The sequence below is a fragment of the Ceratina calcarata genome, unplaced genomic scaffold (genome assembly GCF_001652005.2).
Source record: "Ceratina calcarata isolate Rehan_Ccalc_2016 unplaced genomic scaffold, ASM165200v1 scaffold39.2, whole genome shotgun sequence".
Taxonomy (NCBI): Eukaryota; Metazoa; Arthropoda; class Insecta; order Hymenoptera; family Apidae; genus Ceratina; species Ceratina calcarata.
In genome coordinates, this window is record NW_017162322.1 from 678,120 (window position 1) to 705,752 (window position 27,633).

A 27,633-nucleotide genomic window follows, 5' to 3' on the forward strand; every position below is an offset into this window, starting at 1 on the left:
TTGTAGATCTCGTCGTCCTCTACAAGAAAGGTTCTATACAATTTTTCCGTATGTCCAACGGTTTGGGAGTAATTAAGGAAAAATGAAATTTTTTGCCAAAAGTTCGCCGGTTCGACGCTGGGATGGTCGGATTTTGTCAACATCAATAAAATGCCAAATAATCATACGTAACTCGTTAAATATCGAAGTTAGAAGGAAAACATCTTTTAATTGAAGCATTTTTCGCAATTTTGAAAAAAAAAAATTTCCGTCAGCGTCAATACTTAATTGGGTATTTCCTTCTATACTTTTTAGCTCGTATTTATTATTAGCATTATTCTTCCGACGTCTGATTTCTTTTTAATTATAGGAAATGCGTTTTTCTAAGGTACATAAACTTTTGGGATTGACTGTATAGCCAATATATCCTTAAGAGAGACGCTTCGTGTTTGCAAATTCGTATCGTGGCCTGTGTATGATATTCGAATGAGATGAACCTCTGATGACCCTTTGGAAATGTTCTCAATACTTGCACAATGGCAAATATGTGGCAATACGATGTTTCGTTTTATGCAGCACTTATATAGCAGCAGCAATAATAAAATATTTATAACAATTTTTTATCATATGTCTATAAATAATATGTACAGTAATATATAAAATACATTAAAACTGGAATTAATTCTATTCTAATAGTCCACAAAATTAACATACAAATACATTTAAATTACAATCAGCAAAGCGCGAAGCAAACGTGTTAGGACAAAATTCATTAATACACGTTTCAAAAATAAGCTATGACAACTTCGTTTCGCCGGCTACGAACCATTTCCGCCTTGGCCAAGTAAATCCATAGTTTTCGCCACGTGCTAAACTTCTGCTGATCACTGAAGTTGTACCGCATCTCCTTCGATGCGTATCTCGTTGCCAAGGGGCTACGATAATCACAGTATTCACTATTCCCGCTCATTTTCACTCTTTCACGATTAAAATAAAAAAGAACAGGAGCGGTGCAACGATTTCGGAGCAGAGCACGCGAGCAATGAGGAACGATGCAAACAGCTGATCGACTCGATTACATCTGACACCGCGCAAACTCTTCAATGTTTGGCGCTCCCCCTCGTAGTCAGACGGAATACTATTTCGTTCAAAACGTGACAATTCAAACCAGAATATACAAAAATTGATAATAAAATATTTATATAAAAGCATTGATTTATGTATGCAGTTAGAATTGTGATAATGACTGAAATAAATTAATAGTTATTTTATAACAATTCGTATAAAATTAAATGTAATTATAATATGATAAATACAAGAATTATAAGAGTGTAAAAACTAATATAATTTCATAGCGGTTATTTCGGTTCGTTGCCATGGCTACTTAATAATCAAGCATAAAAATGAGCATCAACCTTTTTCATAAAATGAAGGCCGGGATAAAGGTGCGTCGCGACTTTGCAGCGATCCACGCAAGGTTTTTCGATTCGTACGAATCGTATTGCCATTTGCGTAGACGATCTAACAAGGGAAAGTACCCACGTTCCGTTTTCACGTGGGACCATAATTGACCGCCGCGGCATTGTTCCCCTGTTCGCAAGAGGAAAATCGTATTGCCACTCGATGCAATTTGCAAACACTGACCTCTCTTTACCAAATTTACGATCCTTTCTCAATACAATTGTAATTCGAACAAAATATTGAACATTCAACTCAAATTTCGAATATTGTATTATACGAAAGATACTTTAATCATACGTACCACGTTGGAAGGAGATATGTACGGATTGGCCCACTCGATATTGACCTCGGTATTTTTAAATAAATTCGCCGCTTCGGGCAGCAATCTCTTCCTACCCATCGCCGCACTGCGATGGGTATTATACGAAATCAACACGTAGGAAACGAAGCCCTTAAAATTCCGATATACACACACTTTCTCGATATCCTCGGTGTAGTCGTAAATCCTCTGTGTATGAAACAAACGATATACGTCAAACAGAAATACGAGTAAAATAAACCGGCGAGAAAAAAAAAAAGAATGAATCAACTAACTCTGATAATTGTTCGCGTGCCGATGTGGCGAGGGAGCTGGCTCATGTAGATTCGACAGTTGTTCGTACTGGCAACAACTCCGATCCTCTTGCCAGGGTAAATCTCGTACTTGTCCAACTCTCTAACGGCACAGGCTGCTTCCTCTTCGGTGGTGAACATGATGAAACAGTATCCCCGGTTAGCGCCGGAGAATTCCATCATCAAACGCAATTCGTAAATCGTTCCAACGGTGCTGAAGATGAGAACGAGCTCGGGTTCATAAAAATCGCGGGGAATGCTGCCGACGAAGACCTCGCACTTAGGCCCGGGAGGGGATCCCACCCACCCGGACGGTGGGCCCAGCTTCCTCTGCCCGTTGACTTGAGTCAAACTTAATTGCGTATCGGCTACGAGTTTCAACAATTTCAGGCTGACCTCCAATTGTTCCTTGTTCGATCTCCCGTCCGAGCCGCGGGATTGTATCATTGACTTCCGACTTTTTAAGTACGCTAGATTTAATTAGAACTTGTTAACGTTTCTTTGGCGAACGCAGATTTTCTCGAGAAGAAATCGGGAGAATCAAAGAATCACGCTATATTTGGTCAATTACGCAACTATGGATTGTTGTAAACTGTTGTGTCGTAACAATCAACGATCGAGGGGGGACAATGCATCCAACAGTAATTTTATTTTTACGATAAAAAGAAGACGACTACGTAAGGAATCATAATACGATATTTAATATTTCTAATCGTTATTATAATAAAATTAGAGTTAGTTTTAAAATAATAATTATACTCACCCAACTGTTTTCTAATATTTTGCAGCCTTATAATTTTGTCTTCCTTTAATTGTTGACACATCATAGGTGATGGCATCGATATTTGATTAGCTTCGAACTGGCCTTCCTTAATCGGCATATTTACTTTACACTGTTCTAATAATTTATTTACATTGAACATTATTTTACATTCACTTCATTCTTTTAAAAAATGATTTCACTTTCGATTCACATATTCTGAAGAACGGACCGTCCTGTGAGATACGTTTATCACAGAGAGGTCGATCGTCAACGAAGACACCTCCGATACCACTGCGAGTTGAAAAGGACCGGTCCACTAACTAAACGATCGTCCCATGAGCCAAACAGATCGGATCAAGTGCATGGGGGTCAGATGGCGCTTATTTCGGGCCATTGCCATTGGGCAATTTTATTTTTTTACTCAGACTCTGGTGGGGAGATAATATTCGTCTCCTTTTTCATCCTCAAAATTTATTTTTCTCTCGTCAATATTCTTCTGTTTTTGCTTTATACCGTTTCTTCCACTTCCATTATATTCTAGAATGTTGGAACTCCAAGGGAACGATCGATTATTTTTAGATATTTGTAACAATAACAATTTTCATTAATATAGTCTTTTAATAAAGAATTATTATATTTGCAAATAGTTTTTCCAGCAGTGAAATTATATTTTCATCACATGCACAGAGAAAATATTCTCTTTGCATTTAAGAGACTAGGATTAATAACAATTACATTGTAAATACATTATTCATAATTAATAATTATCAATCTTCATTTTTAAATATCGTCATCTGTCATACTCTTACATTTCGAGTATTGCTCTTTCAATTTGTTTCACATATACGTATACGTACATACAGTATACATATGTTAAAAACATTATTAGTTTCATACTTTATTACGCTAGATTCTGTATTGTCTATTGAATTCATGTCCTACTTTTGCAGTAACATAAACCTAACATATGATTTATGACAATGGCAGAATTTCGTGGAAATTAAAGAATTCATCGTGGTTTTAACAGCACGTCTCTCCATATGAAATATACGTCAAATTTCAAACGCTACACTGTTTCTCAGTGGATCGCCTGGCGAGTCTCTACGTTATACAATGTATCCGAATCGACACTCGTAACCCGAATAGAGGACAATGTTGTTTGATCCTCAAAAATAATAATGAAATCCTCATCTATAATAATAACACAGATAAATTGTTATACCAGAAGAATGTTCTAGCTGTTTGCAAAGATATTAGAAAACGGTCAGATTTTTTTCATTCACTCAAATCTTCAATTTGATATGATTCATACCGTGACTCAATAAGGAAATTATATTCCACTGGCGTTAAACAAGCAATTTGTCCTATCGTGACATCGATGTAATTTTTTTTACTGTAATTACGTCGCACCGGTGAATCATTTCACGTATTCCATCCAGAATTTCCTCAGAAACTTCGTCTCAAACAATGCTTGAACAATATATTCATACGGAAATAATTTAATGAACGACTGATCGGTTCGTTAAGAAAAAATTGTATGTTTCATTTAGTTTCCCTGGCGCGCCGGTTCGTTGGAACGTTATCGAACCGGTTCAAGGTGCAAGCCGGTTCGTTAACCATTTCCACGGTATTTGTTGCGAAAATTCACACCGTGCTGCGCCAATGCACCTAACGATAATAGCATTGTTGTTACCAGGAGTACGCAGACCTTATTACGCGACACGCCGTACGTATGTACAGGCAACTCGAGCCTCCGATCCTCTCTATTCTCCTCAGTTGCCGACCGACCCGCGCCGCGAATCGTCTTCGGATCCTCCTTCCGAAATTCATCAAGACATAAACCAGAACTTGAACATTTCGTTAACTAATTGGTAACATAGTTCGTCAATTGATTATCGAAATGAATAAAACTTATTTTATAATTTATTTTAATTCTTTCATTTTCGTGAACACGTGAACATAAAATTCTGTATTCATTTTTAATAAATTACCCATGTTTCTGTAATTGGTTTGAACGTGCCAATGGATCGTTTCATAAAAATTGAACACTTTTTAAAATGACAGTGTAAGAATTGAATAATAGTGCTATCTGATCGAAGAATGAGCTTTATAACAGTCGTAATAATCTGTGAATAAATAGCCATGTGGAACCGCAAAGTGTTTATCAGAATTATTGAAGTGGTATGTATAAAATTTATTCTAAATGCAGAAATAAGATAGTAAAATTTAAACAGCAGTAGAATTTACATTTCAGTTATTATTAATTGGTCTCGTGTCAGTGTTCTCACGATACAACGCAATTATACCCTAGCATACTCCCACAATTAATTATTTCTAATTATCCCTACATAGCAGGGAAAGGATAAAATTGAATCTCAATTCCTTCTCACTTTTTTATTCAATTATAAATGAATTGAACAAACCTGACGAGGTATCATTATCTTTTTTCTCAGATACTGTGTATCGCATGCGTGGTGGCGCTTAGGGTGACGAATGACGAGAGTCGAAGGGTGTTCCATTACTTGAGGAGCCGCAGCAGGGAATGGTCCCTCTTGAATAATGTCACGTGGGGTGCAATAGGTTTGCAAATATTCATTTTATTTAAATCATTCTTGAATCGTTTGAAGAAATAAATTTAGTAGATACAAATTACTGTAATATCGTTCATGAATGATGATTATGCCGGAAGAAGCAATATGCAAAACATGCAAGATTTCTTTTGATCCAGGCGCCGCTCTTGCAACCGCGACCTGCGGCGGTTACATAATAATCACGACGGGTCTACTGATTGCCGCTGCTACCGGAGAGCTCAACGGTCGCAAGACGGTAATGGTTTTCTTTATTTATTTCACATCGTAGGTACATAAAATTTGGAACGTGGCTAAAACGTGCACTTCCCTTAATTTCTTCTTCCTCGACAATTACGCAACCCGTCACCGTTCTTTAATAGTCTCATTGTTTAGATTATCCAAGGTATTCTTTCTCCTTTACGGGACGCAGCGTCCTTCGACGCACCGCCTGATTTTATCGCTCATTAATGTCTTTTTGTTCAGTCCACACCTCGGACGCATGACGCGGCAAAAACAATAATTACGACTAAATTAATTATTCGGCAGAAAAACTTGTTTTCCGATTAGACGTACACTTCTTCTCGTTTCTGTTTTTGCTTGCAAAAATCTATCTGAGCCTGCCATTCGCATTTCTTATTCAAATTCATCGATCAACAATTTTTCCAAGGCGTAGCGTCCGCCGTTCTCACGATACTAATCGTACGCATCAGATTTTTAATGTTCTTCCTGGTTGCAAATCTCGTTCTTCCGAGGCACACCTTCATTAGACAGTCAACAATAATGATTGAACTGCTTGGACGCGACACGGAATTCTTCTCCAAGGCCCCGTTTTTCTTTTGACTCACGCACAGATCTGGGCGTGAAACGAGAAATCGTTTGAATGTGGAGCATGGCTTTTTAACGACAGCGTGAGAATATCGTTATCCAACCGATATTACGTCGTCGTCGTCTTCGTGGGGCAAGGTTACTGCAAGAAGAGGCACGTAACAGCATCCTTGTAGCGTTAGAGCAATTGAGTCATGTATTGCATATACTATGCTCGGACTTAGTGACTCATGAGGCTGGGCCGATCATTTTCGAATACATGAGCATTCATTGAGTATGAAATTTGCATTGAAGAATATCTGAAGAAATGTAAATGGCACAGCGATGAATGTTTTGCTTTCAATGGTACCATTGTGAAGAAATCATAAAAAGGAATACAAGTTGCGGAATTCTAGACGAAGGCTGTTTCGCTTCTATTATGAAAACTAAGGAAGAAATTAATATTAAAACGATCCTGAAGATTAATTTCTCTAATTTAAGGAAATATTCTTCCTTGGACTCGGCGTGATTCTCTTCGGTATCGTCGGTGCTTTATCTATGGCCTCTATCGAGAATGTCCCCGAGGATCTCATAGACAATGCAGCAGTTTTCGGAGCGCTGTGTTTAGTGACAGCGCTGATCTTCATCGCTGATTTATTAATGAGCACGCCTAAGAAGAAGACTAGCGAGATGAGGGAGCGTTTAACTGATAAACGAGGTAAACGAATATTTTATTCAAAATAACATAGAAATATTTTCTGATTATCTTTTCGTAGCTAAAATAACGACGATTACGAGCGAGAAAGAATCGAAATCGAAAGCGAGTCCGAAGACTTCTAAAAAAGACGACAATGGCAATGTGAATGACGGTTTTGAAAAAGTAGAGGAACGACAGCAGAAAAGCTCACAAGCACAGTCTGAAGAATTTCACAAATGGGAGAAGGATCGTCAACGTTCTAAAGATGCGTCCAGGGAAGAGGACGTCGAAAGTTTCGACCGAGTAGATAGGGAGCTGAAGGAGTACACGCAAAATTTTGAGAATGGGAGAGCTCTCAGGGACTCGCAGATGTACCGAGACTCTGAGATGCAGAAGTCTGAGAGAGGATATAAAATGGATCACAGGATGGACGCTCCCACGGTGGTGTACAAGGCTCAGGATATTTATCAAAGGCCAGTCGACGAAGTCGACACCCCTCGTTTCCCTACCGATTCGAATCGCAGGAGCGACAGCATGTTTGCGAAGGTGATGAATCCTGGTGTGAGGATCATGAAAGTCGAACGCGATGTGGAGGAAGCTTTCGAGGGCTACAGGTGATTATCAATCAGAATTATTCATTTTCATCATCGTTCAATCCGACGACTTAGTTTATCGAACCTTTATTGGTTGTGATAACAGACACTCCGACACCAGTCAGTACGACAACGTGCCAATTCGTATGAGGGGGAGTCAGAAGAAAGGTCGTGACGTTTCTTTCAATATTCCACCGCCGCCAAAGGGTTACGATCAGAACAAGGACGAGATCGAGATGCTGGAAGAGTGTTTCAGTTCTCTGCGAACAACGAGCACACAGACACCGAATGTTCGATCGCCATCGTCGCCTACCGACCCAGGATACGTCCGACACACTGTCAGTAACTGGCCGAAGGAGACGAAAACGAAAACGCCTGGCTCGAGTCCCACTCGCGATAGGATTTAATGGAATCAATTTTTTACTGAGGAAATTTGAACAGAAAGTCTAAGGAACAAATTTTATGAAACGATTAGATCGATAGATAGTCAAATAAGGATAATCCTGAAATATTAGAAGCAAGAATGACGTACCAAAACACGAAGTGCGAGATAAATTAATATTTTAATTAACATTAGATTTTTAATTGTACTTATTATTATACAATATGTATATTTATTTTTATCATGACTTATCTTCACACTGCCTCTTTTGTACCAGTAAATACACGTATATATCTTTGAGATCATTTTTTATTGGCAATGATGTTGGATAGGATTACGAAAGAAAACACAATCCGTTTTATATGTAGAAACTTTTAATATAAAGTTTTAACACCTCCGTTCACATCGATACGCATACATACAATTATTAATAATAATGTCTCCTTGTGATAAACATGTAACCGCAGCTTGTTAGTCTTCATCAGAACGTACTCGTGAAAGATGTTAGTCTTCAATCAGATTTACATTAACTCTTGCGTCGTGTACCGTATTGTTTCCTTTTCTTACACATTTTATATAAATAAATCGATTACCTTATCAAGACCTCCCTCATTATTTGACAGTTTTTTCAGTCATCGAACAAAACGAAATTTGTAAGCGCTGAGATGAAGGAATCGATCGGAAGATCTCATCAAGAGCGTCGACGTGTTCCAACATCGAACTTCATTAAATCTGTTAATTACTGTTTCACTGAACCGTCGCTCTCTCAGCTTCGCACGCAGTCCCTTCTTTTTCTAATCGTTTCTAAACACGTATTTACAGAGCTGAGATTAATTGCTTAGATACTTGACTTGAGCATTCGTTCCTCTCTTTCCCACTCTCTCTCCTTTTACGTATTAGCGTTATATATAATTAATTTACGTTAGTTTTCTCAACGCTGTATAACTAAACTGAAAGTTTGAACATCGTGTTATTGTTATAATTCATTGCAACGCGATACACCGTTCGCTTTGTCTTTATCGAGGTATGAACTTACGTATAGATCGCCACTTGAAGTTACAATGACTCTATCTACGATAGAATAAAACTGTCTGTTCCTCAATTCTAACTAGACATATTTACAAGTCGTAAGATTCAAACTATATTTTTCTATTCTTCTTTTGCTTAACAAATCGAAATTTTTACAATTCCCTCCTCTCCCTAATTCTCTCATAAATAAATAACAAAGAGTAATTTTCTATGAACTTTCTCAAACAAGCGAAGAGCGTTGAAAACACTGATATTTCTATGGTACGCTGGATAAATTTTATCTCATGCCAAATCCTGTTGAGCCCTGGTCCACAATCGTAATTGATGCGGATGCCAGAATGCGCGGAGTGAGTTAGATATTATACACAATAAAAATGCAATGCTTGATTAAACTAATGGACTGTATTTTGTACAATAAATATACGCGTCTTAATAATCAATAACTTGAACTACGCTTGCTGTGAGTTTCTACGCGTGATGTGCTCTTGCTGATTAACGAAACTCCAATGAATCTGTCCGCTGCTGGACAAAGCTCCTTCGTAAAAATCGCAGAAGGGGCAAAAATCAAGAGTAGAGGGGGTTGCATTTCCCAACAAAAAAAAAACTGAGAAGCCCAGCCAAAATGAGCTATGTGCTGTGACAACCCGAAAGTTTCCCTTAAGTATCTCGAGACCTTCGAATCGTCGTTTAACTAATGACTTCCAAAATGTTAAAAAACGGTACCTTCAGCAAGGTACGGACAAACTCTTGTAATCCTCTTGCCTTACCTTCTGTCATAAATTCTACGCGCAGTTAAAAAATCCTAAGAACGCATCATATCCAACGCCAGCGACCTGAGCGTTGCTCGCTCTTTGTTCCATGGTGATGTACTGTCTAATTAATCGCGAAATCTCGTGAGCCTGTTCAGTCTGAAGTCTCGTGATGCGCTGCTGCATCAAATTGCCGCATTTCATGTCCAAGTAAAGCGTTCCTTCTTCTGATTTCACTTTCCTAGTGGAGATCACTTCGGAATAGAGATAATGATACAGAGTTTCCTGAAAATTGAAAGTTCATATCGTCACTTGATTACTCCTGGATAAAAAAAAATACAAAATTAGGAAACTTACATGCGTGATTAAGTCGATGAAATGAACTCCGTGTCTGTTGAGCGCGAGGAGGTGCTCGCCGCCCTTCTCTTTCCCTTCCGGCACCCTTTTCACTGCGAAGAAACTGGATCCGAATAGCGGCCACTTCCATAAAATTTCTACACACGATTTTATCATTGATTCAACGGATTAAAAGAAAACTGTACAGAAAAATTAGATCCGACGCACTTACCGAGTACCTGAGCTTTGCAAGCTGCCACTGTATTATGCTGCACGTTATTCCACGCCTGTTGAACCATATTCGACCACTGCTGCGGTCGTGGCTCTCTTAAACTAAGCACTGGTTTTGGTAACAAGTATTTGATTTCCTTCGTGGACGGTTCGTACGTCATATCAGCTGCCCTGTGCAAAAGAGCTGCAATCTGGGCCATATCATACTGCGAAGACAAGGAGAAACATTAGAAAAAATAATTAAAATATATATCTTAATAATATTGAAATATTATAACTCACTATGACTTCTTGAGGTAAATGTTCGCCGGGTAAAACTAGTAGGTGACCCTCCAAGTAATCCGGAGCTATCTGATTGAACACAACTTCTATATACAACGGTGCGTCCAGTCTCAAAGGATAATACCAGACGGATCTGAATTTGAAAAGACGATATTACGTATCTTATCGTTTTATTAATAATTGATTACTAAGAGAATACGTGCCTGCAGAATATTAGATAGAAGACTTGATGATTTTTATGCAATTCTGTAGTTACGTCGAGTACGTATTCGTCTCTTGCTAGAGGCATGGTGAATGCATCTCCTTCGACGATGCAGTATAACGAAAACTCGTCCATTTCGTGAGGATTCCTTACGGATATTATATTGCACATCTCCTCGATAACGTCCTATTAATAAACATAATTATTCATACAAGGTAGAAACATGATATTGAATTTACGTGAATTTACGTATAAATAATCAAGGAACAAATTTCACTTTAAATATAACACGTTTCTATTATTAATACGTGTTATTTCTGCAATTTATTTGAAATTCGTATGTGCGCGGTACTGTACACGCGGTTTGAATTTGGCGCGCAGGCGGATCGGCCGCGGTACGTCCGCCATTTAGAGTCGAGGCAGTGTGCGTCTCTGTGTCGTTGTCGTGTAATTGTGGGAAGAAAAGTGAAAAATCGATTAAAATACGATCAATCCAGTGCCGGTAAGTACATTAATTTATTCTATAACGATTAATTCATCGCATCCATTGTTAGTAACAATGAGCATTGCGTACTTTTCGAGATTTCATTTGCTTTATCCGATCGCGTCGTATGCAGGTTACGTACGTCACTTTCGGAAATCAGAGCATGAAAGTGTTAGTGACTTGTGCCTTTGTTAATCATTAAACTGTTGATTTTTGCACAATTAAACATTTTTGATATTAATTAGAAGATCGTGTCTTAAGTAAGTATTTGTATATTGTCATATGCATTTTGCTCGTGTGTTTCTCAATACTTTTATGCATTAGATGTTCTCAATACTTTTACATGTTACATGCAGTTGTAATTTTTGCATATTCAGTTTTCTTATGAATGCATCGAATCTGCAGGCTATGATGATTAGTAATGATAATACGGTAAGCTTTGATTTTATGCTGTGATTTCCCACTGCATGATTAATTTTCATGCCTTCTTGCTTGTGTTTTGTTGCGCCTGTACATGGCAGCACAGAATTCATTTACTTTTCACTGTTTTTAAATACTTCAAACCAATATTACCATAATTTGTTTCTATTATTTATTTCTATACTCGTTTTACAAAGCATAGTGTTAGAGAAATGTTTTATAAACTACGTGAGAATATCGTTAAGGCATTGATAGTTTCCTATTTCAAGCTCATTAATAGTATTGCTAATTTTCATTTCCAAGGAATGGTTGCAAATGTTCGAATTTGTTTCTGCATTATATTTTTAGTTTCAAATCAGGCTTCCTAACTTGACTTGCACATTTTGAATCTGGCTCTCGCAATTTTTATTTCCAACGACTTACCTGGACAACAGTGGTGCATTTGGTGTTGATAACTCTTTCCGTTCCGCCTGGCAATCTGTAAATCTGTCGCTTCGCGTTTCTACCCGCGCTGATAGCCATAATCTCGTCCACGCTTGGCACGTTTTTCCTTCCACCGTACTTGACCGTTTTCCTTAGGTTCTGTAGACACACCGTTGCTGTTCCATGATACGCTCTCCGCTTGTCGTAGGCCGCGGTTTCCAGGTATTTGGTAAGGTACGGCCTGAGGCCATCGCTACAGGTGAAATAAGCAGCGACGATGCTGAAGATCCTCCAGCCCCGTTGGCAGCTCTCGGGATTCGGGCTCTTGTTGTTCGTGGTCTGTTTCATCAATTGACAGTATACCTCGTCACGGAGCTGTTCGTACTTGTGACAATGCTGCAACGAGATCGAGAGTAGAGATAACTTAGATTCTGGTAATTTAAGGCAAGGGAAAGCTAGTCGTAATTAGTCGGGGAACTCAGTGAGGTATACCGTAAGTGTTTCTTTTAAAATGTACACTGTTCGAAGAATGAAAATAAAATGAATAAAATTACATATCCGAATACCCTTCCATATTGTTAGAATTCAATTATTGGTGAAGGATGGTAATATATTAATGTGGCACACATTTCCAGTTGTAAAAATCGATAATGGAATAGTCTTAATGCACTGTTTGCAAGATGTTCGAAACTCTCCTTCAAGAAATCATTACGATTGCTATTATAAGAGAAAATCCTGTGAAAGAGCAACTTGCATTTAATTGTAAAAGTAAGTTAACGTTTCCTTTGCTGAAAGTGGGTTATCAGATTAGTATTGCATCCTTCATCATTAAATTGAAATCATCTCGACAAGTTTCACCGCGCTTCCTCCAATTTATTCCATGAATCAACCTCCATTGACTAACGTTTAGTTATTTAGAAATTCATTTGTCACTTACCATTAGAATGGTGTAAACGCATTTAACTTCGCTGGTATCAGGCGGCAACGGTTGATCGCCCATGTACCTCATTAGACACAAGAAGCACTCGACTGCCAGGGTACTCAAATCCGCGTCTAATCTTAAAAGACTCTGCTCGATTGGCACCGGAGAGTATTTCACAAGGTCCACTTGTTCCTTCCAAGTCCATTCCGCGCCGTCCGGTTGACCCTTGTTCTTCTTGTTCTTCTTTTTACTCTTCAATGACTCTATCACTTTAAGGGATCCGCTTATCGACCCATCGGCTGTCTTCAGCATCTCGAATCTAGAAAGGAATTCTCTTTGAAACCCCCGGCTTAGAGATAATCCTGATACGAAGCTCTGTCATATTTTATAACGCTTGTGTCTCGGATATCGAGAGGAAAAATCGTTATATCAGCGTCGGAATGTAACTTCCACTGGATAGGAGTTTATCGATGAAACGGGACTTAAGTAATAGTCTTCCAAAACGGAAGACGTCTCGTTGGAGGAGTAGGCCGTAAAGGAGATTCCCATTGCAGGATGTTGCCAGAGAGGAAAAAGTCCCGTTGAGAATACGGGCTGGGTGGTCGTTAGTTGTCAAAGTCATGTTTAGGAAGCCTCCACTCTAGTTACGCGTTCTAATGGTTCTTCTTAAAGACGTTATCGTTTTTCCGCGGTGATCTCTCGTTTCGCGTTCGATATCTCTTTACAAGTCGGTCCTCACTGCAGTTTCTGAATATATCTTTTCGCGCCTATAGAAATGAATAATGAAAATGGGCACACCAGTGAAAACCCGTGTTCCAATTAATTTTAATTAGCCTGGCTGGCTGAATGGCGAAGGAAATTACGATAAGTCGATTCCCACTTTACGATTTTACGCACTAGTTTCAAATGCAACATTGTTTTACGTACTTGTAGAAATCTGTTCATTAGCGGTTTAATAAATTCCACCTAGATCCTCCTTCGCGAACGATGAAAAACGAAGTTAACGATAGAAACTAAATCTTGTCGATTTTTGTATCGGGTTTTCTCGGTTGAATACTTGGATCGCGGGAAAACGGCAAAATAAGACGAGCCGCATTCGTTACACGCGTTCACCGGGATGGTCGACGTTACTCTGAGAACAACCAGTGCGTTATGCTTTCTCAACACGGCCGGCACCGTGTTACTTGCGTAAGAGAGGCCAATTAGTCTTTTAACGCTAATCTCTCGCCTGTATTTATGCCGTTTAGGAAGAGAATAGGTGTTTTTGATAAGTTTTTTCTATCTACTTACTCGTTTAAGCCTAGAGCGCACAGCGTGTAACAATTAAGAATATAATTAACAAAATACCGAGGCTCTATAATCGTGATTTATATATCAAATGAATAAAGATTGGGGGTTTACTAACTTTTCGGTGCTCTGTCTAAAGTTTAGCATGGCGTACTGCAACAGAGAGTGTTTGCCGTCGTTGACGACCGGCCCGGTCTCGTATATGCCATCCTCTTGCAATCTGCCGTTGTCTTCCGGCTGCCGCCACTCTTGCTGGCTCGAGCTCAGCCGCTGGTTCTGCTGGTTTTTCTGATGATTCGCCTGATTCGTTGCCGACACGTGATTCGGCACACGAGCACCGGACACGTGATTGCTCTCGTGGTTACCGATAACGTGATTCGGCTGACCGTGCACATGGTTCGCCGTGCTGTTATGGTTCGCCTGCGACTGGATGGATTTCGTGATCTGCGACACATGGTTCTCGTGATGGTTCGGCTTGTGCAGCGGCTTATGGTCAACCTGAAAGTAAGTGCGTACATTATTATTTTTGAAATAATTCTTTTTCTGCTTCTTGTTTTTACTATCAATTTATTTGGATGATATTCTGCATACTCGAAAGAGCTCAGTTATTTTCACGTGTCTCATATTGTTGCAGGAAGAGAAAAGTGATATCATTTCACTTGCTATCAATACTTATATGCATTATTATTTATTATGCATTTATAAAATAATTTAAACACATAACAAACATTAAAAGTATATTGCAGGGAATAAGTAATAAAAGAAACGTTCATCTGAAATATATTTTCTTAGTTGACTATCATATGTGCATGTCTTGTATAAAAATCCGCAGTCTATTATTAGATCTTTATATGCCGTTTAAGTAAGACAAACGGATATCGATACTTTTCTCTTCTTGAGGAATCTCGTTGAAGTACCACGTTCAGGGGTTCACATTTCTGTGACGAGTCGGTTTTTTATTCAGCAAAAACTAGCGATAAAATTGTTTTGTGTGGGCGGCGCCTCGCGTCGCCCTGGTTTCGCGAATGATTTACGCGACGACGGCATCTCGACCTTTCCTATTATTCATTTTCTCTTTCGGCTCGCATTTCCTGCATTTCACCGCGGGTATCTCGGGTCCATCGATCCGACGAGGAAACAAGTTTCCTTTTGCACGCAAATCAACGCGAGGAATGCGATGAGTACTATTTACGTACACTCTGATTTTTGATTTTCCTTTTTTCTAATGCCACGATGAAACCCGTAAATTAATAATCCGACCTACGGCCGACTTATCCGTGTTACATCCGTGTAACTGGTTTCTCCAGAGACTAGATTCTCCACAAAATTATCTCATTCGTGAACGTTTGAGCTATGTACTACGGTTTGAACAAGCTTTCAGAGAAAATCGAAGAATGAAAAAAAATTAGCGGGTTGTGTACCTTTAATATATTTAATGGTCAATTTGTTTTTTCGATGATAGCAAGTTGCGAGTGTGTAATATGTAAGAAAGTCTGCAAGAAAGGTTGCACTTTTCCGACTCCGATAATGCCTCGTGAAAGTTTCCAACTTTATGGCTCAGTACGATTCGACATTATTATTTCAACAGCTGACATATGTATATTTAGTAAATTGTGATTTCTTCCATTCCAGTACTGTAATTTTTCCCCCGTACCGTGAATGATATTGCAATAACGTAACCCGCAATTTCCCGCAATTTGCTATGTAATAAGTAGCCATTACCCGAAAGTAAAGGAACGTATGTTGTCAATTTTTATAGGTATTATCGTAGTTTGCTCTGAATGCCAATTGCTTTAAAAAGGAAATTGGTCGTCCCAGATTTGACGATATCTCAACCGAATATAAATACATATGTATACATACATATACATACATTTTGAAATATAAATTCTTGAAAAAATTATAACGTAGCACCTGGTATATCGGAGTCCTGTTGACAAAAACCTGAACGTGGTATTACACCCGAGTGAGTGAGATAAGCAGATGTTGACCCTGACCCAGATAATCATTATCCAGGTATACGGTTGTGTACCTGGACACAGCGGCGTTACGCTAATGGCATTAATAAGAACAAGCATCTACTTGATTCTCTCCGCCCTGCTTGTGATATAAATTGCTCTATGCGTACGACTCTATCAAGCATTTTCCGTAACTCACGATATGTAGGTGGTTTTATTTCCTACATAAATTATCTTGGCGCCTTCAGATTAATATTGATCGTTTTAATGGAGTTGCAACGTCATCTCTCGCCTCGTGAAATGATATATACTCGCCGGTTGAAGCGTCGCGGTCCTAATTTGTACTTCGTTAACCCTAATTGTAGCAAGAACGATACCTTCTAAGGTGGCACGATTAATTCTGTTTAAACTTTTTAATGGTTCTGCTCGTTACACTCGGCGTGAGCCTTCAATTACGGTATCTTTAGCACCGGGGATACAAATTTTTGCTGATACGTTCTGACGCAGTGAAGATGTTAAACAGGCTCGATTATGTATGAACGTGTTGCGTTCCTTTTGGTCTGCTTAACGGTACAACCAGCTTCCTTCGACGATTTCTCGTGGAAATCAGAAAAATCGATTTTCACGCGACCGTGAAGCGAAACGAAAACGCGGTTCCGTTGCATCAAGGACGATCGCGATAAGGAAAAAATGTTTATCGGTTGTAAAACTCGGAGGTTGACGGGACTGACACCTCGGGCTACGTTTTTTCATTTGCGGCGAGCATAAATTGTTCCGAAGGAAAGTCGATGGGCGTCGATCGTTAATTGCCGATGTGAAATTGCTTTCTGACTGATCGTCGAAAATAACATATTACAGCAAATCATATTGCATGAAAGTTCGATGGGAAAGTGTAGAGGCACTTGTTATTAAATTCATTACTGGCCCCTTCTATTGTTGCTGTCTAATTAAAGAACGTTATGCATACGTCGTAAAAATAAACTGATTCCAGATAGTAATGCTTGTTTACGCACGGTCGATAAATGTGTATTATGTAATTAAGACACGTTTCGACTTCCTGTATTATGCAATTTCAGGAGAGTCGTTATTCGACTAGTAATTAGCTGGAAGTGTGTTAAAGTAATAACGGAAGAGTCGCGAATCGTAATAAAATTGCACGTAACTCAATTACTCGTGTACAGTCCCAGAAGAATATCTGTACTTCAAACGATTCGAGTTCGTATGCATCTTTTATGTATTTTTACTGAAGAGGAATTGATTGAAATATACAACGTGAATCGTTGAATGAGCTCCGTCGAACAAAACGTCTCCCAACGCGATTAAAAGGGAATCGGTTATTTTATGTGATTATTCTTATCGATTCACCACGTAGAGGTATGTCCCGGCTGGAAACCAGTAAGATTTACGGACTATTTATTAATCGAGGACGCAAGAATTTTATCGGGATCGTGACCTGGTAGCTCTTGACCTTTTCGTCGAGTTTCTTCAAGGTCTCCTGTATCGTGGTGAGCGTCTTGTCGTTCGACTTCTCCTCCGTCTGCGTCTCGTTCTGCGTCCTCAGTTCCTCGAACCTCTTCAAGATCTCCCTGACGCTCAATTTACTCCCATCCCCGTTCTCCTCGGCGATCGTCTCCATCTTCGAGACTTTCCGTTCTCCATTCATGCGGCCGACGATTTGTTCGCTATCATAAAAATCTTGTATCAAATCGTTCACCGGTATATCTTTCCCGTTTTGTTTCTTCACTGGCGACTGAGCACGGTACTTCAACTCGGCTTCGTTGCTCTTTAATTGATTGCACGGGCTCGAGTTTCTCGAGTTTCGCAGCAGACAACCCTCTTCGAGTCTCAGCTGTTCAATAGTCGGCTGTGTTTGCTGACGCTCATTGTTATTAGAGTTCAACGAATTAATAGTAGTCGCGATGGGATTTAGAAACGGTTTCTGATCCAATTTCGAAACGTCGATTCGTGGAATATTTTCATATTCGAAATTTTGTTGGTTAGATACTTTGTCTTTCTTGTTAGCTTCCAGACTCTTGGTGATCTGTTTAACATTATTTTTGTTAACATCCAATTGAGCAGTGTCCTTCTTCTCCTCTTTCTTTTTACGCTTGCACTCGTCCTTAGCGAAAAATTTGATGAACCTGTTCCTCTGCTCGTTCTTCCCCTTTTCACGGTTCGAGGCCTTCTCTAAGAACGCCCCGGAGTCGTCCGTTTGTCCGTATTCGTCGCTGCTAATTTCAGACTCCGAGGACTTCACCAGTAGACTATCCGGCGAGTTCGTCTTCCGATCTTCGTCGGAGAAGTTCTTGTGGTCGAACTTCCCGGGGTTACTCTTCCTACGTGGGTCCAGCTTCGAGTCGTGGTCCTCATAGTGCTTCCTGTAATCCTCGTCCACGCGACAGAACGAGTAATCCGTAAATCTTCTTCGATAATCCGGGCACTTCCCGTTCTCGTTCGTCTCGTATTTACGCAAGAACTCGGATCTTCTCACGATCCTCTGCACGTTGTTGAACGGCTTCGGTTCGATCTTCCTCGACTCGTTTTCGGATATCTCTGAAGGATCCACGAATTGTGAGAGGATCTCCGGTCGATGCTTCGGTTTCTTCCTAAGGGTCGTGGGCAGCTCTGCCCAGTTGCTGGACATTCTCTTCGAGAACATCCCTTCAGTATCCGACACCTCTCTCTCCATTTTTGTTAGATCGATTTGATCATTAACGGAATTTCAATCATACGATGATCACTTCAGTTTTGGCTGGATATCCATGGTCTGAATCCCTGAAGTTTAGATCTTTGAGTGTTCATTGAAATTTATTTACGAATGTACCGTGCATTTTTTTTTTATTAGGAAATAAATTAAGATTACGCAAATCCTCGGGTTCGTTCTTGATGACGCAGAGTACTGAATTATGTCAGTAGATTGCTGACAGTGTCTTTTCGTCGCGACGAACGTTCGAACGCAGCTCAAAACGCTTTCAAATAATTTTCTGAACAGTATACGCCATCGAGCACGACCAATGCATAGAAATTACAGTTTGTAGAATATAATTAACCCTGATTCCCTGAATCAGAGGTTCCTGTACGCACGACCGTGAACTTTCTTCGACTGACTCGAAATGCGTTCTTAAAACTGATCAACGGAATAATTTCGGTATGAAAAAGCAAAGTGAAACTCGATACATAAATTATACTTCCTGATTGGATGTAATAGTTTATTAATAAAATTTCGAAAGACGGTGATTGAATTCTGTAGAGAAAGGAGAAAGAAATCGTGGGAATATTCGAACCACGGGCCAAAAAGTGGATAATAAATTAAAGGAATTTAACTTCGAGGAGAGAAAGCGATTTTATCGTTTAACCCTTCCTGCTTTTTGTTCGTTGATAACGAAGTCGTACTACGATTGGTACTTTTGATTGAATTGTCCTCGATATGAATGTGGATCACGGAAGGAGGACCTTCTTCAGGGCCTCGTGAGAAGACCCGCGAAGAAGCTACTCGTGAGACTAGACGAACAATGAACACTTTTCTTCGCAATTATCTCGCGCTAACAAACTCTCCTTCGTTCTGCCGGCGAATGAGAAAGACGATTTCTTAGAAACTTGTGGTTTATCCCGCGCGTTGCAATTGAAAAGGGCTTCGCTCTTAATGAAAACTTGCTTTCCCTACTTCAAGAAAATAAGAGGAGTTGCACGATATTTTTTCCCTCTGAAATAAAGCGAAATAATTTCTCCTGGATTAGCTCGAATAATAATCCGTTTATTGAAATTACGTAGACGTTTCGAATAGTATCCCGGATGCCTCTTTCACGCACAACTGTCTACTCGAGAATTTATATGACGTCGATCATGAAAACCCAGATTCAAATGCATAGCCGAGGAAAAAGTAGGAAGCAGAATCCAGTCTTTGCTAGTCAGTATGTCACTAAGCCTAATGGAAGGAACAGCTTCTGACCCACAAAATGTCTCTCGATTCATCATGAACAAGCATGAAAGATAATAACCGACGCGAGCTCGAGTTAATTCCTCTTCGCGCTGTGAATTTGTCGCGTACCATACGTCTCGAGGATCATTTGAAATTATAATTTCAACCTTGGTTGGTTGTTCGTTTTTATTCAATTTCGTCTTTCGTTTTTCAACGATCGGCGTCGGTTTCTGAACGACCAGTCGACAAGAATATTTGTCTCCGGGAGTAATTTATTCGCATTTTATCAGCCCGGAACGACATTTACGTATTTCAAGGATGTACGTCGGTGAAAATCGTTCCCTCAAGGTTATCAAATGTACGGATCGTTTTTTCATTCAGGAAAAGAGCGAATAATTCAGAACGGATAGAGAACAATCAGCGGAGAAGAAACAGCTAATTAGCATTGTCCTGTTCTGCTCTGCTGCCTGGCTCTAATTAAATGACAAGCACTCTGCCTCCGCGCGTTTTACGTTTCAGTTAACAACCGCTTTTACAGGTTGTTAAAAATCTTAAATAGTTGATTAGAAAATGTGATTATGATCGAGTTATTAATCGTTAACGAGATTTCGTTCTCTCCATAAATTCCACGAAAGTTGAATCCTTTCTTCTGAATGTCTGATCCTTAATCAAATTTCTCTTTTTTTATTCGAAAGGTCAAGTTTCTTATAATGCAACGTTTTATTCCGCTCGGACGAAATTTATGGACGATCGATGTCTATTACTTGTGCTCGATCGGAGATCGATATCGGAGATGGAGGCCACGCAACTATCCGCGGAACGCGTAAACTTGCGTACGTAGAAGCGTCGTTAACGATCTCGCGTGAGTTTCGCAGGCTTGCGTAAGGAAGATCGCGATCGCGCCTGTTTTTCCTTTCCCGTAGTTCATCGAGAAACACCGGAGGGAAATATCCCTTGCAATTTCCATCATCGGGGGCCGATCCCAATGGTATCTCAGAATCTTTATCGTGTAACTCCTTAGCTGGGGAGTTACAGTTTGGTGTTAAAAAGTAACAGTCGCTATAAATACGCTACGGATAACGGCACAATGATGTGTTAAAAATACAATAGAACCGTAAAAGAAAAATAAGACGTAGCATCGAGTTTGGTAGGCTTGAATGATCGAATGAAGACTTGTTGCGTCGAAGATTCTATTCAAATCGTCAGCGTGCTGTCATCTCGAACGAATGTCGACCTCACCCAACGCATAATCGTCGTTAGTATCGCGTCAGAATCCAGTCAGGTGAACGCGCAAGATGTTTGCACGTAGCCGTAATCAATATTTTAAGAGAGCCTCCCTCGAGGCTTGGTTTATCCTCGCGAAAACAGGTAATTATCGAAAGCGCATCCTGGTGTACGTGATGGAAAGAGAGAGAGAGGTAGAGAGATGTGACAGGGGGAGGGGAGTAATTTCTTAACGGGCTGGAGAGGCATGTTGCAGTCGAGGTAAACAACGTTGACTACGACCGTAATTGAGCCTCGCTCGACGCGCATAGCCGAGATTTCGCCATGACACTGGGTGTCGCGTTGGATCGAAACCGATTTATTGCGACACGTATCGGAATCGGGCCCGTTATTTTCCTTCGCGATCTAACGCAAGCGTGACATTGCTCGCGAACGGTTCTGTACTTCGTGTTCTTCGTTGATTATGATACCGATCGACGCAGAATTTACTTGTTCTTCGTTTTCTCGATCGACTCTGATACCGATAGAACGATACTATCAGAATTCTGTGCTTGTAACTTCTGTTGCAATTTTTCATCTAGTTTACTAAGTAGGAATCAGATTCGTTTTAAATGGAAACTTGAACAGATGCAGAATACATGCTTTGGTCAGTACCAATACAATGGTATCAGATTTCCGCTTCCTCTGCTATTTTATGCAAAGCGAGATTTAATTCATTTTAGAACTTAAAGGATGAAGTATGAATCGCTTCGAAATAGTTATCTAACAAATTGCAATCTACAAATCTCGTCCCAAGTGGCTAGGAACTTATATAAGAGAACGATGCGAAAGAAAGGATTCAAAGAATTGATTGTAACAACGATTTGTACGTGTTCGACGTGAATTCTTGTTGCATTTCCTGAAATCGAACAGATGTTTGGCACACGTGGAATTATTTTTTCTTATCCGAGTCACGCACTATTAATTATAAAACCACCTGCTGATTTCATGCTACCGTACGGTTACTGTTATAATTCAACCGCGTACGATGATGATACACACTAGCTTGCTAATTATCCGTAATCGAACCAGCGGCGAACTTTAACGAGCTTCCCTATCTGCGAGTCGGGAACGAACGGATTCGTTTTCTAATGCTAAGCAACATTGCGTGAGAATTGTACGAATTTAGAGCCGGCGGCAAAATAATGTGTCCGAGAATTGTTTCGCTTACGAAAGCCGGTTCTCACTTGAAGCGATTCTTTTGTACGTTCTTTGCCCTTTGAGAACCGTCTAGTTTAAATTTAGAAAATTACGATATCATGAATGTTGATGCAAATTTTGTATTCTGAGATCATGAAATATCCTAGTACATTACAAGATTCACATTTATCATTTCGCATGATACACGCAAATTAACTGCGTCAATGGTAAGCAATTTTTTGCTAAGCTCGGACCTTTGGAGCAATCATTTTAATGTCCAGACGTGCAGGAAACTCGTGCACTTATTACGTAAATGCGAATCGGGTTAATGCAAATAAAATGGGAAAAAGTAACATTTAAATGGGCATCAAAGAAATAGATTGCGTCCATTTGACAGAGTTTCTTCCCTTTTTCTACCGACACTCGTGTTTTACATTCGTCGAATTCCCTCGTTAGTTGCGCAACACGTTTCTTTAACGCGTTTTCTGTTTGGAATCCAACTGGTAGAAGATATCGAAGGAATCGACGTCCAATCGGACAATTTCTCTAACAGTCGTTTTGTAACGCGACGTAATCTGTTCGAGAGAAATTTCCAGGTTTGAGTAACAAATCACAACCACAATATTGTAATCACGTTTGAAAAGATGTATCTATAGTGTACAGCATTTGGAATTTGTATGATACTCTTTTAATTAGTACTTTGACCTCGTGATTCATTAAATTTCTTCTCCGGGACTAAATTTCTCGATCAATAATTAATCAGTCATCTGAAGATAATTGAATATTTCTATGGCAGCTGATATTATCTCCCGTAATTTATATTCCGCAATTTCTATGCTTATTCCGTTTCAATCATCCGCGGATCCTGTGTAAATTGCACGGTACATTCGGGGATTACTACGTACGATCCGAGGAGTAAACGTACAATAATTTCACATGTCACTTTTCTTATTTCCTGCTGCGTGTGGACTGCGCGCAGTCACTGACACTCACTCGCGGCGCGTTATCAGCGAGGAAGGTGCACGCGATCGCGAAGTTTCTCTGGACCGCGGATGAAACGCGACGCGGTGCCGGGAGGAACGCGTTGGGTGCTGCACCTCGCGACGACAGTCGATGAACTGAGGAGCCGTGCGGTTTCCGATAGACAGCGCTCCGTTCCCTGCGCTCCGGCTGCCCGGTACCTTCGAAACGCGCCGATATATCTGGGTCGTGCCTTTCCTCCACTGTGCGCACCGTTCGGCAATGGCCATCCGATACATAACTCCTGAATCGGTCGTTACATAGCTGGAGGGAAACCTCCATCAAGCCAGGGATGAGATCTTACCAGATACACGTGGCAATCATTTTTGCATGAAGTTTCAGCCGAAATTCATTCTGTCTCTATAGTTGGAAGAATCATCGTTGAATTCAAGTTAGACACGAATTCAACTGTACCATTAATGTTATTTTTTATGGTGGTACTCGAGAATTGATTTAAGAATTAAATTATCTTGACCGAAAGATTAGATTGTGTTCGATGCAAAATGCTGGCTAAACGGTCAGGAGTGGACAAATTGGATACATTATGGATAAGTAGATTCTATTTTAGAAATTGTCTGGTATAACAAGATGAAGCGTATTTCGATCGAGCCAACGGGCATATCGAGGCATTTCATTTCCCACCATCCGATTCCATGCATCGAGAACATCGACCTGTTCCGCGTCTGCCTTCCACGCAGCCTCTCTCTTACGCTTCCCCTTTACGCTTTTTTCATTCATTTTTCATTGCGCGCCGATCGGAATGCGCATAATGAACCGAGGTATGTAGAGTAAAAACGTTTCCCCTGCGCTCTCTCGGAAGGACGAGTCGCAATCAATGCGAGCGGGTTCTCTAATTAATAGGGACATCTACGTGTTGCATTATCCTGCCAATTTTCTAATTATTATCGTTATCGATAAAATTCCTTACTACAATTAATAAATTCCTTATTGTTAAATCGTTTTTATTAATCTCGTATTAAAAGATAAAAAATTGCAATAATTATTTGTCTATTTAAATTGTTGAACTCTGCAAGTTCGATTGTAATTGCTTTAGGTATTTGTTTACGTTGACCTCCGCGATTGGTATGACGAAACGTCGTCCCGTGTACAGTTTTCCTCGTTACGAATGCATCGCGCGTTCACGTGAACTAGTCGGGCGGTTGGCGGAAGAGCCGGTAACTTAACAGCAATTAACATAGGTCAGTGATGTTTATTACATAATAACGAGGAACTTTCGTTCCTTGAGCCGGCGCTCTTGAATGCGTTCCTCGTTGATCGGGTTCGGTGGCTTAATATTCCGTGCGCGCGCGACAGACTGTGACTTTAATCGATCCGTGAAACGTATTCTCATTGCCAATAAGAAATTCCGACATGGGCACGCGCTGCGTTAGAAAACTTGGAATGTGGATTAGAAAAGTTGCCGTTTTGCTGGAATGCACATTTGTTTCATAACTGACAAGTGAAATCTTCTGGTCCTGTTCCATTAAACACAATCGAGTTATGCCACGCGTGATCTTATTAATAGCACGCGTTCATGTAATACTGAAAGAATCTGTTGATACTTTCTTTGATGATTAAATCGTCGAATGAATTAGAATCTGATTGATAGTTTATTAATAGTTTCCTTGGTGTCGATTACCTGCTCGGTAATTATGAACGATCGGTGTTTTTAATTTCCACCTTGAAAAGGGTTAGTTAGTGTCAAGCCGAGTGTACGCTCGAATAGAAGACGAAGGGTTGCCATAAGTTTTCATTGGAGACAGCCGGGTAATAGCTGTTGCTCGTCGGTAATAAGCGAACGTTGATAGGAGAAGAGAAACCGCAAAGGGGATACAGGAAGTAAATTAATCTGGTTGCAGTCAAATTAATAGTTTCTTTTAACCTTGTACCGGTAACCAGTTTCCAAGCAGATTAAATTTTATTCGTTCCTATTGATAGCAGCGCTGGCGTAGATTTCACTCAGAACGGCGTGACAAATTATTTCTAGTTAAATACCGACAAAAAAGGCGGAAATAAGCGAGGAGGTGAGGAAAAATGTCGGAAGTGATAGTTGGTACCGGGAAAGAGTGTAAATTTTTTTCCACTCGGTAGTTCAACTCAGAAGACATACAAATGTAAATTCCTATTTGTGAAAGTAACGCGCTTTTTCATAGCGCAGTCCGCGTGATAGGAATTAATTAGGATTTTTATAAATACTCAGTTATAATGATCATGCACTGTCTTTCGTATTCGAAATTCGTCGATAGCGTAGAAAGACAGGTCAGAAGTTCTCGTGAAAAGAAGCTACACAAAAGGTATACGTGATTCACGCGCGGCTGTGTAACGTCAGGCGCACCTGCTGTTAACGGAAACGAACGATTACGCTTGGGTCTCTTTTCAGGGTCCCATAATGCTTAAGAAACACCCCGAACGCTTAGGTATACTCCCATTTTTGTTTCCTAAAAGCAACCACGTTCCCACACTTCGCATCAATACTTCGTCGACTATAATTTTAAATTTACGTTTTACTTACTATAATTAGAGTTTTTAAAATGTCAGTTAGAAATGTATTTCTGATTTACTCATTTTTTTAATATTTTGTACGTGGCAAGAATTCTATGCATCTTTTGCAAGTTCTATAAATCCATGAAATCTGCAGTCTAATTATAATTCGTTTTATATCACGTTAGTGTCATTCAAATATTTTTTGCTATCATTCCTGTTCTTTGTTAAAAATTATTGAGGATGATTGTTGTCCTCTTCCGCCGGAAGGATCCGAGGATCCTTAAGTCTGAAGAGACGTTCCCACGTTTCTACGTACCTACGCGACCTTACAACCTCCATCTTTCCCTTCCTCTTATGCTATAAAATCATTGATGATTTAGCAACCGCGATGGGACAGACGATTCAGCATTGTATAGTCCTCTGGATAATATATAGCGTATTAACCGCGAAGTAAACGTAATTATCTGTCACGTCGTTGAGTAACCGTGCAATCAGGAGCTAATTAAAATGAATTTCGAAATGTACAATTAGGGAATACTAACGAAACCGGGTAATTAGAATTAGAAGTGTCGAATTCTTATTGGAGTTCCAAATTAATATGAAATTGTATAGTCTAAGAGAGCCAAGTGGCTTCTCTCAAGTTTGATGACGTAGCGATTTCGTTGGCTTCCATTTTAAGGAAACTCGATCCAATTTCCGTCCGCGACTCATCGTGAAACGTTTTCAACGCTTTCTCGCCCGCCGTTCTTCCTGCTTAACAATTTTCTAGCCGGGCTGCATTTTTCAACTTCTTTTTGCATCTCGCCGCGAAACGTTTTCCCTGAATCGAGCTGGCAACTGTAAAAGGCGACTGTACCTTTCGTTACCAGAAAGACCAGTTGGCTCTCGGAAAACTCCTCCCCTGTCCTATCGAGCCAGATATCTCCATTTCGATTAATCTGTCGTAACTCTTTTGCTTTAAACGACCAGCTTCACTTGCGACACTTGATGTTTCGAGAACGAAAGCCGAAGACACGTTTGAAAGTGAAACCGTTTAAGAAGATTACTGCTATTATTTCATATATCTGACAAATGCTGTTTGCTTCACCAAGAATTTCTTCTCGACACTATCTCTTGATATAAGATTAACTCTTGATATACAGGATTAAACAATCAATGATAGAAGACTCATTAATTGAATAAACTCTAATTGACTCAATGACTCATTAATTGAATAAAATTGTCGTACACAAGACAAGAAGAATCCTTAATTTGGAAAAATATAATAAATTGTGGTACGAGACTTTTCATGGCACTCGACTTAGAACAAAGCACGAGGGTTCATTCACTGGAGGTAGGGGAGGGGTCAGAGCGGGTGAAAATTCGGGAAGGACACCGGGCAGGGAATTTAGGCCAGGCAGCGAGTGTCAGAGCCAGATAACGATCGTTGCCGTGGTCATTAGCAATTCAAACGGCTTCCGGCGTTCTCCACGAGAAGGAAGGTGTTGCCTCTGGTAAACAGAAGAGTTGCTTGAACCCTGGAATCGGTCGAAAGAAGCCTGAGCAGACGCGGCTGATCGTTATTCGGCTTCTGACGAGCGTATGAACATGCGCGCAGCCGTGTGCATCCGATACGCAAACGCG

At 40.0% G+C, this 27,633-nt stretch overlaps 4 protein-coding genes across 4 annotated transcripts in view; 1 reads left to right on the plus strand and 3 right to left on the minus strand.

The window, feature by feature from the left end:
• The window catches only part of Adsl (adenylosuccinate lyase), a 20,108-nt gene extending 19,059 nt beyond the window's left edge, over positions 1-1,049 (minus strand). The window contains exon 1 of the mRNA XM_018026651.2: positions 806-1,049. Coding sequence (XP_017882140.1) covers positions 806-949 — 144 coding nt within the window. The 5' untranslated portion in view covers positions 950-1,049. The remainder of the gene's footprint in view (positions 1-805) is intronic.
• A 662-nt stretch (positions 1,050-1,711) lies between these two features.
• On the minus strand, positions 1,712-2,933 carry LOC108626018 (putative RNA-binding protein 46). The gene is made up of 3 exons (XM_018026419.1): positions 2,816-2,933; positions 2,035-2,522; positions 1,712-1,948 (listed from the first exon to the last, which is right to left on the minus strand). Exons 1-3 carry the CDS (start codon positions 2,931-2,933, stop codon positions 1,712-1,714), a joined length of 843 nt encoding a protein of 280 aa, XP_017881908.1.
• A 1,599-nt stretch (positions 2,934-4,532) lies between these two features.
• Positions 4,533-8,462, plus strand: LOC108626191 (uncharacterized). The gene is made up of 6 exons (XM_018026726.2): positions 4,533-4,996; positions 5,269-5,395; positions 5,544-5,641; positions 6,691-6,907; positions 6,966-7,500; positions 7,586-8,462. Exons 1-6 carry the CDS (start codon positions 4,958-4,960, stop codon positions 7,884-7,886), a joined length of 1,317 nt encoding a protein of 438 aa, XP_017882215.1. The 5' UTR covers positions 4,533-4,957; the 3' UTR covers positions 7,887-8,462.
• Positions 8,216-27,633, minus strand: part of Myo10A (unconventional myosin 10A) — a 39,921-nt gene continuing 20,503 nt past the window's right edge. The window contains exons 27-34 of the mRNA XM_026814662.1: positions 14,345-14,724; positions 12,955-13,258; positions 12,018-12,413; positions 10,692-10,876; positions 10,489-10,621; positions 10,208-10,412; positions 9,997-10,133; positions 8,216-9,924 (exon numbers count right to left, since the gene is read on the minus strand). Of these exons, the coding sequence (XP_026670463.1) occupies positions 9,673-9,924; positions 9,997-10,133; positions 10,208-10,412; positions 10,489-10,621; positions 10,692-10,876; positions 12,018-12,413; positions 12,955-13,258; positions 14,345-14,724 (1,992 nt within the window). The 3' untranslated portion in view covers positions 8,216-9,672. The remainder of the gene's footprint in view (positions 9,925-9,996; positions 10,134-10,207; positions 10,413-10,488; positions 10,622-10,691; positions 10,877-12,017; positions 12,414-12,954; positions 13,259-14,344; positions 14,725-27,633) is intronic.